The sequence below is a fragment of the Melopsittacus undulatus genome, chromosome 7 (assembly GCF_012275295.1).
Source record: "Melopsittacus undulatus isolate bMelUnd1 chromosome 7, bMelUnd1.mat.Z, whole genome shotgun sequence".
Classification (NCBI taxonomy): Eukaryota; Metazoa; Chordata; class Aves; order Psittaciformes; family Psittaculidae; genus Melopsittacus; species Melopsittacus undulatus.
The window spans coordinates 1261712-1279593 of NC_047533.1; the positions used below are offsets into that span (position 1 = coordinate 1261712).

Here is a 17882-nt window from a genome sequence, read left to right on the forward strand (position 1 = left end):
AGTCTGTTCAAATACCTAAACACAGTTCTTCAGCATCTCTGTGTCTATACCCCCCTTTGAAGCACTGCTCCAAGTGTTCACTTTCCATTTATTTATAAGGAACCAGTACACCTGAGGAGAGTAAAATCGACCTTACATGTTGTCACCACTCTTCAAGGAGGAAATCAAACACAGGGATAAAGAAGGTATCACATCAGTGAATAGCATGGCAAAGAAACAGGAGCTGTGTCCAGCCAGAAGGGGTTAGAAAGGTGGGATCAGCTGGGTAAGAAGAGGTCCAACAGGACACATGCCTGCTGCCTGTGGCTGGCCTCTTTGGCCAGAGCCATGGAGAAGGAGCATGCCACAAACCTACCAGGCATACAGCCACATGGTCAGAGCTGTCATTCGTCAGCATCACAGGGCCAGGTCCAGCTGGGATGGGCTATCCCATTTGGTTTGGACCACATACTAAATCCTATGTCTGTGGTATGGAGAGAAGAGCTTACACAGAGCTAAAAAGGAAGGAAGCAGCTTGCCCCAGCAGCAGGGATAGTGCCCTATCCACCACTGTGGAACCAATGGAGGAGAACTATTAGGAGAAAAGGTCCCTTTTTGCTGTGTTGTTTCCCCCCCATCTTCCTGAAGCACAAAGAGCAGACAAAAAGGAAGGGATCCCATGTGTTTAACCCAGAGCATGGACACTACTAGAGACAAAACCAGACATGACAAAGAAACCTGAAGCGCTCTTCCATGGGAACACTTAGTCCCAGGTTCCGCCATGTGTTCCACAAGCTGCGAGAGGAGGAGGGCACAAAGGTGGCCGTGCTCAGAGAGGATGAGAGGGAAACAACCACGTCATAGTGCAGCCCACTCGATCCCTAAAGTGAAATAAATACACATAGCTGAGCATGTATGGTGTGCTGGAAAACAATGCGGAAAGATGCTCAAAAAGCATTTGCTCCAGCACCTCTGTTGCTGAAATCCTGAGTAAGGTGCTGAGAGAGCTCCATGCATCGTATGGGGATGAACACACATCTGAGGGTGCAGAGGTGTCCCTGCTTTTCAACACTTGAGCTCCTGCAGACTAGCAATGAGGTGTCTTCTGAGCTTTAAACTAAGCCCAGGAAGGAGATGCCAAGGGCTGAGATGACCCAAGGCCACTCCACAGAATTTAAGGAGAGGAAGCTGAAGAGCAAGCTGGCTGACAGGGAGATATATTTAGTGGTAGAAGTGACAACTGAGAAGGAATGGAGAGCATCATTAATCCAAAACAAAGCACTCAGTTCCCAGAGGGATGAGAGGGATATTACAAACCACAGCTTAGCAGGTTATTTGAGCTGCTTGGAAGGATGGAGTATGATGCAGTGGAAAACTAAAGCTACACAAAGACAGTGTAGGATGGATCTTGGGACCAAAAGGCTCTTCCATATCTCTGGGATTAGCTCCTGGCTTCCCCCATTCCTACTCAGAAGCGGAGCCTGGAGCCATGCAGAGCTCCAGTTCTACCCAGTACAAAGCATTGCAGCCCAAGGAGGGGTTTATAGAATCACAGAATGGTTTGGGATGGAAGGGACCTTAAATCCCACCCAGCTCCAACCCCTGCCATGGGTAGGGACCCCTTCCACTGGAGCAGCTGCTCCAAGCCCTTGTGTCCAACCTGGCCTTGAGCACTGCCAGGGATGGGGCAGCCACAGCTTCTCTGGGCACCCTGTGCCAGCGCCTCAGCACCCTCCCAGGGAACAGCTTCTACCTTATATCTAACCTAAATCTCCCCTGTTTAATCTTGAACCCATCACCCTTTGTCCTATTACTCCCTGATGAAGAGTCCCTCTCTGTGAAGAGTCCCTTTCATCAGTTCTGTACCTTATGGGACACCCAACAACTTCCATCCCATATTACATGGGAAGGTAGAAAACCCTATGTTACAGAGGTTCAGCTCACAGGCTGTCCATCATACAGTTCCTGGGCTGTAACCACGCTCCCACACAACCCAGCTTCCCAAACCAGGGTCTGACCTTGCAGGGCATTTTGGGGTGGAAGGTGCTATGAAAAGTGCATAAAATCTGTGCTTTGCGTGGCTTTTTCTTTTAATCCATTGGAATTACCCTGGATTTACACCAGTGTGGACGACAGCGCTCCTTGGTCTAAAGTCAATGAGCCAACCTAGCTGACAAATTCCTCCCCAAGACTGCGAGCAGGAACCCTTCTCCATCAATGAAAGCTTTTTCTCCTGCTCCACTGGCTTTTGCCCATGGATTAAAGCTCACAGGGGCAGCAGCCTGACACGGACACACTGGGAAGTGCCTGGAGCCAGGCCAGCTCTGATGGCAGCTGGAATCCAGCCCGCTTGAGGCAACTGATATGATTTGGGGAGGTGGATGGAAGGGAATGGTTTCTTTTCCACCATGGGATTTACACAGAGGAGGGTGGTTGGGTTGTGTTTAAATGCAAAAAAAGAACAAGCAGAAAAGGAAAGAAAAAGCCACTAAAAGCCCTTTTAACAACTTGATTTGGGGTTTTTTGTAGCCTGAAAGGTACATTCCCACCTCCTCCCATCCCTCCCTCCTCCTCCCACCCCTCTCCCCCATCCCTGTCCTTCCCTCCCTTCCTCCCCCCCCCAGTCCAGCCCACAGCAGCTGGTTTATATTTGGCTGTAAATTTATGGCCCCTTTTGTGTTCTTAATCCTCTTGCAAACTATATTAAAGCCTCAGACCTTTCTACTTGGTGCTAATAAGCTCAACACTTGTATGCCTCCGAGGCAGAACATTAATTGTGGTGTGTTAATGAATGATGTAGTTTTGGACAGTGAGACAAAACAGGCCGTTTCTCTGCACCACTGTCTGCTTCCTCCTCGAGTCTCCGGGTCTAGGATGTCTACCCAGCCCACGGACTGCTTTTACTTTATTCCTTCTTTTCCTTTTTTAAGCCAGCTGTGCCTATTTTGGGATTACTATGCTGGAACAGAGCACGAGCCCGGCTAGTCCAGCAGTCTGCTGCCAAGGCTGGATGCTTCCGAGGAAAGTCTGAGTCCCACCTTCCCCATGCACCGTAGCGTGTATCCTGCACAGGGAAACTCCTTCCTGGCCCCAGGCACTGCTCAGTCTCAACCTAAAACCTAAGGGCTGTGTATCCTGGCCGTTTCCAATTCCCATTTCCTTCTCCACTGAGATGCTGGGGTCCCTCACAGGACTGCCTCCCTCTCTGCTTGCTATAGTTCAGCTTCCCGCTGGCCTCACATCCCATAAAAGCAGAGCACATGCTATCACCATGCCTAAGAGCAGAATTCCTTTCCCTTCATTATAGGTCATATTGACACTTCCAGAAGACACATGTGGTTAATCTGGAGCAAATGCACTGATTTCGCTGGGGTTTCATAGGTAGAAATGGGAGCTCACAGGTAGAAATGGGAACTGAAGTTGTCTATAAGGACAGATCTAAGATGAGGTGTAAAAAGGATTGAGGGAACAGCCAGGCTGGGACAGGGTATGGCAGAGGTGGCACCAAATCCAGAGCAGGAGCATCAGAGCATGGAGCAAGAAGCCAGGCACCATCCTCAGTCACCCCTTCCCAATGGGATACCACAGGAGAGCAGGCACCCCCTTTCCCTGAGACATGTCATATCTGACCCCAAGAGAATGATGTGCACCCTACATATGATGGAGAGAGATAGGAATCTGCCAGCAAACAGAGCAAAGACCTGTCCATGCTCAGCTGGATGTGAGAGCAACCTGGCTGCTCCTGCCAGTAACCTGCAAGGTGATTCTGAGACCAAAATGCCACTGTGAGGAGCAAGCTGCAGCACGGGTGGCCCAGATCCTTCCCTGCCATCAACATAAACTCCATAACCCAAGAGCTGTAACAGCCTCTCAGTAGATATTTATCTCAGGAGGGCGGTTGAGGAGTTTTGGGTTCCTTTTGTTTACTCCTTGTAAACTGTTCTTATCGACCAGCTTCATCTCAGGCCAAGGACAGAGCCGATGCTGATGACATCTGCAATAAAGCGATGTCCTGACGCAGGCAAGCCCTGCTCTCACCCTCCATCCTGCCCCACAAGCGGTCACATCCCTGCATAAAACTGACTTTAGGTACTGTCTAATAATTGGAGAGTTCATTTACCAAAAGGGGGAAGTTTTCTCCAATTTATATTACCTTTGATAGCTTCCTGCAGGGGAGCTTTAATAAATAGGGGATGGGGAAACAGAGCTACCATGGCTTGTTAATATGGCTTTGTTCCTCCTGAGCATCCCAGAGTCCTTTAACCTACAAGCTTAAAGCTTCTGGTAGGCCAGGGATGGAGAAGAGGATATTCATCCACTTGATGGAATGGGATATTGAATCCATACAAGATCCTGAAGAAAAGCTGAGATAGGGAAACAGCAAACCCAAGCGCTCCAGGGACTGATTTGTCTAACCTGTCTCTGATCCCATCACTATCACGGGCAGTGTCCTATAGCAGATGCAGTGGTGATAGCTACAATTCACTGGTCTTGAACTTACACTTGAAGTGCTAAAACTCTTTGGAAAGCTTTACAACACATGGCCAGTAAAAGAGCTGATTTCAATGGCAAGCTACCAGAAACATTGCGCAAGAACATGTTAGTTCAAAAGCTCTTTGACAAAGCTTATCTTCATATCTCAGTGGCAATCTGTCCCATCAAGAGGGGACCACGGGTTCATTGCCTAGGAATGATGTAAAACTATTTGCCTGTGCTGTTGCAAATGCAACTCCACTGGCTTTAGGGAAGATCAGGAGTTGCTGCAGGTGATGACCAAGGACCTGTTGTGGAATAAGAGCTATAGATGACCCCAATGGTTGGAGTTGCAGCAGAGGGTGAGCCCATGAGGTTTCACACTCCACCTTTCCTTGTGCTGGTTACCATCCTATGCCACAAGCAGCTTCACGAGACATTATACCTTATGTACAATTTATGGCAAGGACAGAGAAGGAGAAACCACTTTCTCAAGCAAGCAAAGGTTTAAGCTCAGAGATGAAGTAGAAAACAGACTTTGAGAGGTGCTCCAGAAAGCCCCACAATGCTTGAAACTGAATTATCAACAACCTAAAAGGTTTCCCAGGAAATATTCCTGTTCTTCTACATGGGACTGTCTGAAAGTTCATTTATTATTTCTATTACATCCTCACTATAAAAGTGGGTGAATTCTATGAAAAACGTTGCCTTCTGCCAACAAATCCTTTGCCCAGTTCCCCAGCAGGTCAAGAGGAAGTGCAGACCTGGTGTCCAAGAGGAAAAACTCCCTAGAAGGAGCAAGCTTCAATCTTAAACCTTGTGCTTCCTCCTTGGAGCTTTCCGGCAGGGTGGAGGAACCTAAAAGTCAACATCATTTAACACAACAAAAGCTCAGGTCTAATGAACTCCAAAGACACCGGCTGGTAGAAGGGACCTAGCCTGGGAAAAGCTTTAATCTGATCATTGTAATCTCAGCAAGAACAGAATGATCTATTTGCTTCCCATTAGAAGCAGGTTCTCCTTATCTCTGCATGTGCAACTCAGTGCAAGGCAAGGGGTGGTTTGCACAGACAGAATCATAGAATCATTCAGGTTGGAAAAGGTGTTTAAGATCATTGAGTCCAACTGTAACACTGCCAAGTCCATCACTAAGGATGCTAAGGCTTAATACACTTAGGCATGATCCTAATACACTTAATACACTAAGGCATGACCCTAAGTGCCATCTTAGTGTACTTTGAAGAAGAAAACAGGATAAGAACAAAATAGTCTCAAAAAAATCTGTATATTTGAGTAAAAAAAGCTATATTTTTATTAAAAAGGTACCAAAAAAAGCATTCATAGGAAGATCTTCCCCAAGTTCCTTAACTGCTTCTTAAACAAGGGCTCCCAGGCTCAGGGAGCACCCAAAGGTGTGTGATGCACAAGATGCTCAACTCCATGAAAACAGGGATTAAGAGATCAGGTGAAGGAATTGGATAACTTTCTGCCTTCAAATGGAAGGGAATCAGCTGCACCCAACCTCACACCAATGAAAGAGAAAGCTTAAAAGATAATGAGCTACTTTTGCATCCTGCACAGCTTATCCAGGGAAAGAGCTTGCTCACAGGTAAACTGGCTCAAGGCAGTGGGAAGGTGTGTGAACAGGAGCAAGGCTCATCCTGGCATGGTGTTTTGACTGAGTACCTGTTCTCAGGAGGCTTTTAGCCATCCCTTAGGCAGGAATTAGAATCCTTGCCAGCTTAGGATGATGTATGATGCCAAAAATTGGGAAGGTAAAAAGGTTTTGAGGTGGAGAATGGAAATCCAGACCAGCCTTTGGAGTTAGAAAAATGCAAAAACACTGGGATTCACAGGTTAGGGTGGGACATATATTTCCCACTTGGAAAAAACCCTAAAGTGGGAACTATAAATATCAAGGAAAAGAAGCTCTTCCCTTTCTGCACTGCTGGTGTTGCTCCTTTGCTAGTGCTGGCACTCCCCATCTGAGCTGTGGTACAAATTACAAGTCCATCAGGATACCACAGAGGTCAGGCCTCCCTTTTCCATGACCCCATTCCCATCACCCACGCTCTCCTCGCCTCCCCCGGTGCCTGTTCCTGAGGTCGGAATTCCGTGGTTTTATTAAGGCGATGGCAACCAAAGGCCTTCAGCTGCCTGCTTTGCAGTAGCAAAATATTATCTGCCTGTGCAGAAGATAAAAGGAGAAGCAAAGGAGCTTTGAGGCTTCAAATCACTGCTTGCTGCTGCTTAACCCTCACTTACTAGGGAGTAAATAGGAGCCCAAGCTGCTGCCTTCCTCCCACTGCAAGAAAGCAGATTGTTCCCTGTTTCCCTACCCCACTCCTGCCTCAGATTATGCTCCATGATGGGGGAAACCCCATGAGCTACTGGCCTCTTTGATAACAAAGTTGGGAAAAATATCTCATTTCTTAAGGATAACACACATTTCCCAAGCAAATGGCAGTGTAATTGCAAAGACAGGGAGCACCTTTTGGTGCTGGGTGCCATGCTCTGTGTCAGCTATGCCATTTCCACCCCACAGTAATGGGGGGAAACATTGTCTTTACCCCACATCCACTGCCTGACCCCACACAGCTTGGGAAGAGCCTGTCCCGTGGAGGATGGGATGGGAAAGCCATTGTCAATGCTACCACACCAGCCTGGTCACCTCTGTCACTACTGTTGCTGATGGGGTGACATGAGGATGGACCCCCACATCTGCTTGGGCTCAATAACCCCCTGGGGGCTTCTCTGGGGGCTGTAAGGAGAGTCTGACCCCAGGACCACCGAGTGACAAGGCAAAGGCTCAGGAGGATCTCAGATCCCCACAACCAGCTCAGTCCCATCACCAGCCCCCCAGTATCCCTAAAATCCAATACAATGCTCAGCACCATGAGACTCTCCTCACAACAAGCACAGACCCCTCAGGGTCTCCCTGCAACACCCCCATCGGCGGAGCCTGGAAATGGGGGGGGGGGGGGGTGTCGAACTTTGTTACCTCTCCCTTCATCCCAGTCCCTCCGCCCCCGCCCCTTACCGGTTTCATCGCCCTTTTAAGAGACCTGCGGGACCGCACTCGCTTCTCAGCCCCCAAAACGCGTGTAACCGGCTGCAGGGGGCATCATGGAGGGGTTAATGGGGGCGGGAGGGGAAGGGCAGCACCTCCATCCTCAGCTCCACTCTGCGGTACTTCCCCATGTGTGACTCCCCCACTCTATCATCGCCCTTTTAAATTCCTCAAAGGCATCGAGCGCGGACACAGAAGGGGGGGGGGGGGGGGGGGGGGAACGGACCCACGCGGGACCTCTCACGCACGTGGAGGGGGGTCTGGGGTGGGAAAAGGGGAGGATGGGATGGAGAGGATAAAGGGAAAGGGTTCCCCCACTTCAAGCGCGACCCCGTGTCCTGTGTGTGTCCCCCATCCCCATCCCTCGTTCGCAGTCACTCGTGGGCGCCCCTCACCTTCCTCTTGTGGCGGTGGATGTCGCCGATGGAGTTGGCCACGGTGTTGGGCCCCAGCAGCATGCGGGTGCTGCGCGGCCACTCGGTGCTCACCAGGTGGTGCTCCCCCATCAAGATCTTCCGCACGTTTTCCGCTCCCGTCACCCGCACCAGCGGCCGCCCCAGTAAGTGCGTCTTGAACACGTTCCCGTACTTCTCCCGACGGGAAGATTGGAAGCAGGAGCCCTGCGGGGATGGGAGAGGGAAGAAACACGCGTGGACGGGGTGTTACAGCACGGAAAACACGCGTGGGGATCCCCACGGGTAGAGCTTGGAGGGGTGATGGTGGGGGGGTTATAGGGATCCCCACTGAGAAGCTATGGGGATAATGGGGGAGTTGTGGGGATCCCTTCGGGTGAAGCTTGGAGAGGTGATGGAGGGGTTAGGGGGATCCCTATGGGTGAGGCTTAGGGATCGCAGATGGAGGTTTGGGGGTATCCCCGCTGAGGAAACGGTGGGGGGGACGAGATAACCCGGACATCCCACCCGCAGACCGCCCGGCTCCTTCCGACGGGGCGCCCAACGCTGCCCGCGCCTCCCGGAGCGGGTCGGTGCCCTCCGTCACCTTCCTCCTCCTCCCTTTTACTTCTACCTTCACCTCCCTTGGCACTTTTAAACCTTCCCCCCCCCCCCTTTTTCCCCTTCTTTTTAACCTTCCCCTCCCCTTTTTCCCCCTTTTCCCCCCCTTTTCCTTGCCCCCCCCCCCCCCTTATTTTCCCTTTTATTCCAATTCTCCCAGCCTGAATTTACTCGAAAGGCTGCAATTTGCCTAAGTAAATCTCCAGATTTAAAGAGCCTTTAATAACTTTCCCACATGCTCCGGGAGGTTTTTATCGGCGAGGAGGTGGATGGAGCCGCAGGGTTAAGGAAGGCGGAGGGGGGGGGGGGGGGTCCCCCAAATCCCTCCCCCTCTATCCCAAGCTGGGAGAATAGCTGCGAGCGCTGGAGCCCCGGTGCCGGGCGGGGAACGCGTGTGTTTATTTTGCAACAAAAGCGCGGTTGTGAATTTTAGATGTTCAGGTGACCCCGTTTCTTGATCTGCGTAAATATAATTAAAGTCCTTTTTGTGGCATTAATAAAGAGTTATTTGTACACCATTTCCAGGGCAGCACAAAGAGGACCTTTATGCGGGCGAAGTTTCGAATGGAGTCCAATTTATACAAAAAAATTCTGTATTTTTAGCGCTGGATTCTGTTTGGACGGAGCGTGTGGAAAAGCGAGAACCCTTTTCTGGTCCCCCTGTAAAAATCTGATAAATTTCTTTAAAAAATAAAGCCCTATTGAAAGCGGGTTGTTAACCCCTTCAGCGCCACTGGTAGCGAAAAGGGCGGTGGGGAGAGGGGCCGACGCTCCGGGCATCCCCGTTGGATGGGGGACCGGAGGACCGGGACACCGCAGCCCTCGCAGCCGAGCTGCCCTTCGCGGCCTCGGGTTCCACCCGTCCCCTTCGGCGGTGCCGTCAATGAAACGCGACCTTTGCCGACGGGAGCATCCTCGCCAGGCTCCTGTTTGCTTTGCTCTTTATTTTTATCCTGCCCTGGGAGGAGGAGGTGGGAAACCCTCGGGGGTTCCCTGCCGGGATGCTGCGAGCCCCCGGGGTGCCCCCAGCCCTGCCCTCAAGCCCTCCCTAACCCGGGGCACCCCTCACCGCCTCGTTTCTTGTTATTCCTTTCTATTTTTGACTCTTTTTCCCTTGGCAATCGCCCTCTCAGCGCGATCCGAGGGGGATCCCGCTCCGCTCGCCACTGTTCAGCATTTAGCGAGGTTAATCCCGGGTTAATCTACCGATTACCTCCCCGGGCTTCCCCCAGCACCGGACCCGAGCCGGGCGGGTGCGAACCCGAAGGGAGAAGCCCCGGGGATGGGGACGGGACGCGGGGACCCCCGGGGGTCCCTCCTACCCCCGGCGTTATTAGGATTCATTACTTTCTGCAAGGATTTAAGCTGGGAAGGGAGGGGGAAAGGAGGTTTTGGGCAGCACGGGGGAGACCCCTCCGCTTCCCTCGCTGCTCCCCGGCTTCTCCCCAACCCCAGTGGGGAGCGCAGCGCGGCGGCCGCTCCGGGACAGGCTCCTCCGGGGTGTCCCCCCACAATGACCCCCCCAACCCCTGCTACCTCCCCGGCTCGCCGCATGATGCAATCGAGAGGGGAAGAAGGAAAAAAGCCTTCTAAAATAAAACCTAAAGCCGGTCCCAGCCCACCTTCCAAGGGGAAAGGGGAGAAAGGGAAGGCAGGGAAGGGAATCGTCCTTACCTGCAGGAGCCAGTGGAAGGTTTCTCCGATTAAAGGGAATCCCATGGAGCCTTTAGGGATTGGTAGCTTGCAGGTTTTGTCGCGGGTGGCAGCCCAGCGGAGCTGCCACAGCTGTTGGGACACGGCCAGCAGCAAAGTCAGCGACACCAGGCACGCCGCGAGGGTAGCCAGTGCCGAGACGAGATCAAAACTTGCAAAAAGCATATTTGGAAGAAGGAGGAGGAGGAGGGTGGGGAGAGAAACAGCCCCTTGACAGGCACCGCACTCGCACCCACACACCCGCACGCACGGGAACAGGGAGATCGCGGAGCGCACGGTGAGGGCTGCCTGGGGGGTCCCGGGCCGGGGGGGGGGGCCTGCTGCCCCCCTCGCCGCTGGCAGGGCAGGAAACAGCAGGGGAAAGGGGGGAGAAAAGGGGGGGAAATAGACGGGGTGGTGGCAAAAAGTAGTTTCTCCTCGGTCCCTCTCTGAAAAGTTTGTTCTTGGCTGGGATAAACTTGATGGAGTGACACAGGCGCAAAAAGCACACCCCACAATAAGGAATGGGGAAGGGGGAGGGTAAAGGGAAAGGGGGAAAGGGGAAGCAAAGGGGGAAGAAAAAGGAAAATAGAGGAGGAAAGGGGGAAAAGAGGGAAAAGGAAAAAGGGGGAAAGGAAAAGAAAGGAAAAAAGGAAAAGGGAAGAAGAAAAAGGGGAAAGGAAAAAGAAAAGGGGAAAAGGAAAGGGGAAAACAAAAAGAAAAAGGGGGAAGGAGAAAAGAGGAGGTAAGAAAAGGTAGAAAGTAAAAAGGAAAGAAGAAAAAGGAAAAAGGGGAAAAGAAAAAGAAAAAAGAAAAAAGGATAAAAAAGAAAGGGAAGGGGGAAGAGATGAGAAAAAGAGACCCCGAAGAAGGGGTGAGGGCAACAAATAGAAATAAAAAAACCCTGAAGACAAAAAAATAAGAAAAAGGGGGAAAAAAAGACCCCCAAAAAATCCAAGCGCAGATGCTCTGGCTCCTGCTCTCTTCCAAGGCAAAGCCACACACACCAGAAGGGGGGAAAAATGAGGAAAAAAAGAACAAAAATCTCAAAGAAAATAAGCGAGGTTTGGAAAAATAGCTTAAAAACCGATAAAACAATTCAGCCACGACCTGGAGAGCTGCAAGAACTGAGTAGCTGTACACATGTATCTACACACAGGGAGCGAGACAGGCCGGTGGGGGTCCCTGTCTGCACACACGGGAGCGCAGGGCTCCGCACGCCGCGGTGTCAGCCCCAGACTTTCCCCGGCCGTGCGGGAGGCGGGCGGCGGGCATGGCCCCTCGCACTGAGGAGCGGCGGAGAAAGTCCCCGGGTGTTTATATAGAGGCGGGGAAGCCGGGGCTGGGCTGGCCGCCAGCTCGGCTGCTCCCCCCCGCACACCCACCGCACGCCGAGGGCTCCGGGGGAGGCGGGTCGAGCCGAGCCGAGCTGAGCCGGGCTTAGCGGAGCCGAACCGAGCCGAGCCTAGCAGAGGGGAAGCCCTGGCTCGCAGCCCGCAGCCCGGTCACGCCGTGCTCCGAGGCTTCATCCTCCTCCTCCTCCTTCTCCACCTCCGCCGTCCGCACCTTCGGCCTGCGGAGAGACAAGCGCGGCTTAGCGCCGGCGATCACCCCCTTTTCCTTCTCCAATATCTCCCCCTTCCCAAACTAACCCACTCGCTCTCCAAATCAATCCCCCTGTCCCAAATCAAGCCTCCCTTTCCCAAATCAACCCCACTTCTCCAGTATCTCCCCCTTCCCAAACTGGGGAGGAATTCCTTCCAGTTCCCTCTCCAAATCAATCCCCCTGCCCCAAATCAAACCTCCCATCCCAAATCAACCCCACTTCTCCAAATCAACCTCCCATTCCTCAATCAAACCCCTTCCCAAATCAACCTCCCCCTTCCCCAAATCAGTCCCATACCCAAATCACCCTCCCCCCAACCTCCCAATATTTAACCCTTAACAATGAGAAGTGACCCTCCCATCAATCCCCCCTCCTCCCCCCCAATGACTCCCACTCCTCTTTGGTGATCCCCACTCTTGCTATGGACCCCCAATATTTAACCCTTAATGATTCCCCCCACCGCGACAATCCCCAATATTTAACTCTTCATATCCCCCCCTTGTGATGCTTCCTCCAATATTTAACTCTTCATTATTTCTCCCTTGAGACGATCCCCCCAATATTTAACATTCAATGAACCCCCCTTTGCTATGATCCTTACATTTAACCCTTAATGACTCTCCCTTACAATAACCCCCCCAGCATTTAACCCCAAATTACTTCCTCCCTTGCAATGATTCCCGCACCCAAGATCTACCCCAAATTGATTTCCCCCTTACAATGACCCCCCTCCAGTATTTAACCCTTGGCGATTCCCCTTTTATTCCCAAAAATGACCCTCAGTGTGCCACCCCCTTCAATGACCACATTTATCCCCTTTCAGTGATCTATCCCCCACAATAATTCCCCCCAGGCAATTACTTACCCTCACACCCCCCCCAATTTGCCTGAGACAATGACTCCCCCCAATAATTTACTCTTCCTATTGATCCCCCCTTCATTACTTGCTCCTTACAACACTTCACCCTCCCCATGATGACTCTGACTCCTTTACCCCATTTCCCTCCTTGCTACCCTCCCATTACTTCCTTCCTTGCAGTGATTTACCCTTCTACAATGATTTGCCCCTTGCAATGAACCCTCCCCAATTATTTGCCTACTTGCATTGATCCCTAGCGCAATTACTTGCTCCCGGTGATCATTGACCATTGCAGTGATGCACTTTCTGCCCCCACATTATTATAGGGGGTGATAGATGCCACACACACCCTATTATTTGGGGGATTGGGCTGATTGGCCTGCCTCCTCTCTCCTTTCCTCACCAGTGTTCTCCAGCACAGGGGAGATCCAGGCTGGGGGACCCCCAGGGGTGCATTTCCAGCCTGTCCCCCCCCACCCCCTTCTATGGAGGCAGATGCAGGTATCCGGCTGCCTGCTCACAGGCAGCTTTGCAAAGCATTTGCTTCAGATTACAGGAAAAACAAAAGTTCATTGAGTTCCCCCCTTCTCCTTCGCTTCCCCCCCCCCCAACCCCAACCAGCCCCACTCTCCCCCCCAGCCGCCCCAATTGGCTTGAGTGTGCGGAGCACTGAGATGGACTGACCCCCCCCCCCCCATTGCCCCATACTGCAGCTCCCGAGGAGTCAAGGGGTTCCCCCTCCTTCCCCTTTACTTCGGGGTGACCCCGGGGAGAGCATGGCCTGGATCCCTTCTCCCGCATGTCCCGGTGCGGGGCTGGACCCAGGGTGCGGGATTCCCCCCGCAGCATCCCCCAGTCACCTCCTCGGGTGCCCCAGGACGGAACCACCCCCTCCCCCCCCCCGTCCATCATCTCTTTCCTGTGCATCCCCATGGAGTCCTGCTCCCAGTCTATCCCAGTGCAGGGACCCCCCTCACACACACTGCATCCCTGCGTATCCCAGTGAGGGGTGTTTCCACCATCATCACCCCACCGGTGCATCCCAGTGGAGGGAAATCCCCCCTGCCCTATACCCCCGCTCACTGCCGTGCCTCCCGGGGGACCCCCCCATCATACACCCTTATGTTGGGACCCCCCAGGCGCCTGATGCTCCCTCCGGTGCAGGGAGCTCCCCCATTCCCAGTGCATCCCGGTGCTGGACCCCCCTCCATCCCCCGGAGCGCACCGGCAGCCCCCCCCCGCAGCCGCCGCCGCTGCTCACTCTTTGCCCTGGCGCCCCACCTGGTGGCGGCAGGCGGAACTGCAGGCGCCGGAGCGCAGGTGACCGCGGAGCTCCGCACTGCACCGCGCTAACCCTCACCGATCCGCACCGATCCCAACCCGCACATTCCTGCAGGATGCACCCCCCCCCCCCCCCAAAACGCCTCCCTGAAATATCTACCCAAAACACCTTCCCAAAGCGTCTTCTTCAGGATCCTTCCCAAAATGCTTTCCTGAAGCCCCTTCCCAAAGCACCTTCCAAAAACACCTTTCTTGAAGACCCTTCCCAAAACACCTTCCCAAAGCATGTTCCTGAGGGCCCTTCCCAAACAACTTTGCAAATATCTTGAAGCTCCTTCCTAAAACACTTTCTCAAAACACCTTCCCAAAGCACATCCCTAAAGCACTGCTCACAGTGCTTCCCAAAAGCACCTTCCCAAAGAGCCTTTCACCATTACTAAGCAGCTTCCCAAAATACCTTTCCAAATCTCCTCCTGCCACACTCCATAGTGTCTCCCCAGCAGTCGCCCTCCCTGTGTCACCCTAGACCAGCATAGAGCAGGGGGAACACATCCATCACACATCTGTGATAACCAGCACAGTGCTGGGCTCAGTGTCACACCTGGCCTGAGGGTCATGGAAAGACATTCAGGAGAAGCACACAGGGTCATGGGATGGTTTGTGTTGGAAGGGAGCTTAAATCCCATCCAATTCCAACCCCTGCCACGGGCAGGGACCCCTTCCACTGGAGCAGCTGCTCCAAGCCCCTGTGTCCAACCTGGCCTTGAGCACTGCCAGGGATGGGGCAGCCACAGCTTCTCTGGGCACCCTGTGCCAGCACCTCAGCACCCTCCCAGGGAACAGCTTCTGCCTAAGAGCTCAGCTCAGTCTCCCCTCTCTTGGGCAGGTTCAAGCCATTCCCCTTGGCCTGTCCCTACAGGCCCTTGTCCCAAGCCCCTCTCCAGCTTTCCTGCAGCCCCTTTAGGCACTGGAGCTGCTCTGGGCTCTCCCCTTCAGGATCCTTCTCTTGTCCAGGCTGCCCCAGCCCAGCTCTCTTTACATCCATCCCCAGCAGCTTCCCACAGCAGTGCCAGCCACCAAAACCACCCTGGGAACCCCCAGACCATGGGGATAGCCATGGACAAGCCCAATGGAAAGGGAGGCCTTGTCCACCTCACTCTCCTCCTCCCTTTCTCTAGGGAGAAAACATTCCTGAGATGCTCTCAGCCCCTCCAAAGCAGTGCCACATGTGAACAGGGCTCATGGCCTGAAATGTCTCCTGCTGCTTTCCAAGTGTGTGAAAATGCCCCTTTGAGGGACTGGAGACAGGCAGAAATCAGCCACCAGCACATTAATTCCATGAGAATCTCCTCCTTTTGCCACTGGCAGAAATTCAAGGATAAGCTTAAAAAATAAGAAAAAGCCTAAAAAATACTTGTTTTTTTAAGGGATTTCTCTCTTTTCAGGCTTTTGCCCACTGAAGATAAACTCATGAGAATCCAGAGGAAGAATTGTTTTTCCAGGGTCCAGCTACTCCCAACTTTTAGTGACCTTGGATAATTCTATCAATATCCACAAATAAAGCCAAAAGCTGTGACACTGCAAACAGGGTGGAGAAGGCAACAAGGGAGCAATAATTCATGAGGAGGAGAAGGGTGATAGCACCAGCAAGCAACAGGTTTGATAAAACAAATCCTAAGGAGCATTCCAGTGATGGATGCAGGAACTCATCGGCCCAGGATGCGGCTGAGTGCAAAAGCAGCAGCGGGTTTTGGGGCTCAATGCTACCGGCTGCCACATCCCACTTGCCCCATAAGGACCAATGTTTTGGCACAATCAGGGTCAGGAACTTTCCTGCTTCTTCCCATGGCAGGAAGCAGGAAAACTCAGTGCAAGGAGGGAATCTGCTGCAGGAGAAGCTTCCTCCAGCCTCTCACTGATGCTGCTCTATGAGTACCAAATATCCTTCTTTCCTAGATTTAATGGATTTGGCATCCCAAAAGTGGGCTATGCTCTCCCTGCAGCTAATAGAAAACTCCAGCTTCTGAAATTCCCTTTTCCTTCCTGGGAAATGCTTGCTCACATCCCATCCCTTTCTTAACTGTCCATATCACAGTCAAAACCCACCCAGCAGGGAACTGGGAGGAACTGGAAATACACCAGTGCAATTATCACCATTCAGAGACTGGTTTTAGCACTCTGCCCTCACAGCACGCACAGTGAGTGGCATTATTGCTATTTGAATTCACAAATTTGATTGAAAAATATCAAAATCATCCAAATAACATTAATTATTGAGTTGGGATTCCCTGTTAATGCGCTGCTCTGAATATCCCTATTGAGCAGGGACTCCCTGATGCGAATATTCCCACTTCTTTTAGGTCAGAAAGTGGGTTTCAATAGAAAAGTTAGCAGGTTTTAGTAGGAAGTGCTATATTTCTAGTGGGCATTAATATTCTTTCCCTTCATATCACTTTTATAGCTGATTTGATGACTTTGCTGTGATGGAGCACAATATCCCATCTAACCACTCAACTACCCGTACAGGAGGGATGCACAGGGAATGCTGTGCCACTTCCACGGACACCCACAACATATAGAAGCTTTACATATCCAAGCAATCCCATCTCCTGCTCCTTTGTCATTTAACCACAAACCTTTCCAGGCTATTAATGGGCACGGGGTGTGGAAAGGCAGCCCACACAAACCTGATATTTAACGTTTCCAATGAGTTTGCAATGTCATTTTTCCAACCAGATCTGCAATAGAATTTTTGCAACCAAATTTCCAGTTTCAATTTTTGCTTCTGGATCATTTTCCCTATTTCCCCCCCTTTTTTCCCCCCTTCCCCCTTTATTTTCCCCTCCAGGAGCAGCAGCTTGCCCTGCTTGGAGCAGAGTTCCACCACTTCCCCACCTGGGAACAGGCCCCCAGTTCTGGTTTAAAGCTTTGTTTTGGGTTCAAGCTTTTACATTTACTTTCAAACCCGGCTCCTTTAAAGCCCTGCAATGAAATTCTGCAGTTGTCATCACTGGTTTTTTCACCCCGCAGATGAAAGAAAACAACAACAACCCCCTTGGGCAGAAGCGGTTCCATAAAACCCAAAGGGAGCGAGGGAAAGGGAACGGATATTCCATGAGCGATTGGGTGCAGCTCCCTGGCACTCGACCACCAGCTCAGCCACCAGAAGGGGGGGAGGAAATAAGGCTTAAATCCATGTTACATTGCCACTTACCAAACTTGATGTCCCAGTTGACTTGAGCCACCCCGATGCCGTAGATCCCGGGAAGCGCTCCCCACTCCAGGGAAACCCCGAGTGTTTTATAGGGATGGTCCCCGCCCACAGGGTGCTGCTGCTTCAACATGAGGATTCATCAGCATCAGGGGACGAGGACAATGTAAAGCTTCCTCCATGCTGCCCCAAAACCGCTCGCAGCGCTGGCCGGGCCCCCTCCATCCTGCTCCTTCCTCTTCTCCATCATCCTGCTGCTGCTGCTGCCAAAAAGCCTGATTTTGTCATTTAAAAAGCTCAAATAGGCTCTCAAATACTGTGGCCCCCACTTGCACCCCTTGTAGGAGCAGCTCAAGGGGTTCTTCTTATTTTCCTTTTCCTTTAATTTATGTTTCTCCTTCTCGGTCTCTTTTCCTCTTTCTCTTTCCCCATTTTCTTCATTTTCTTTTCTTCTTTCTTCTTTTTTTTCTTATTTAGTCATTTATTTTTCTTCTTTTATTTTCTTCCTACATTTTTCTTTCCTTTTTTCTTCTATTTTCTCCCTGCTTTTTTCCTTCCTTTTATTCTTCATTTTTTCTTCTATTTTCTTCCAACTTTTCCTTTTTTTCCTACTTTTTTTCTTCCTACTTTTTTCCTTTCCTTTTTTTTCTTCTTTTTTTTCCTTTCTATTTTCTTCCTACTCTTTTCTCTCCTTTTTT

The 17882-nt window shown here is 51.7% G+C and overlaps 1 protein-coding gene across 3 annotated transcripts in view; it reads right to left on the bottom strand.

The window, feature by feature from the left end:
- Window positions 1-17269, bottom strand: part of CYP26B1 (cytochrome P450 family 26 subfamily B member 1) — a 29717-nt gene extending 12448 nt beyond the window's left edge. Inside the window, exons 1-4 of one of the 3 annotated variants that reach the window (XM_034064680.1) lie at window positions 17188-17269; window positions 11613-11800; window positions 10210-10320; window positions 7918-8142 (exon numbers count right to left, since the gene is read on the bottom strand). In XM_034064680.1, the coding sequence (XP_033920571.1) occupies window positions 7918-8142; window positions 10210-10254 (270 nt within the window). In that variant the 5' untranslated portion in view covers window positions 10255-10320; window positions 11613-11800; window positions 17188-17269. Of the gene's footprint in view, window positions 1-7917; window positions 8143-10209; window positions 10856-11612; window positions 11807-17187 lie in introns of those variants that run through there. The other 2 variants (XM_034064681.1, XM_034064679.1) reach the window with 2 other exon arrangements.
- Window positions 17270-17882: the final 613 nt, after the last annotated feature.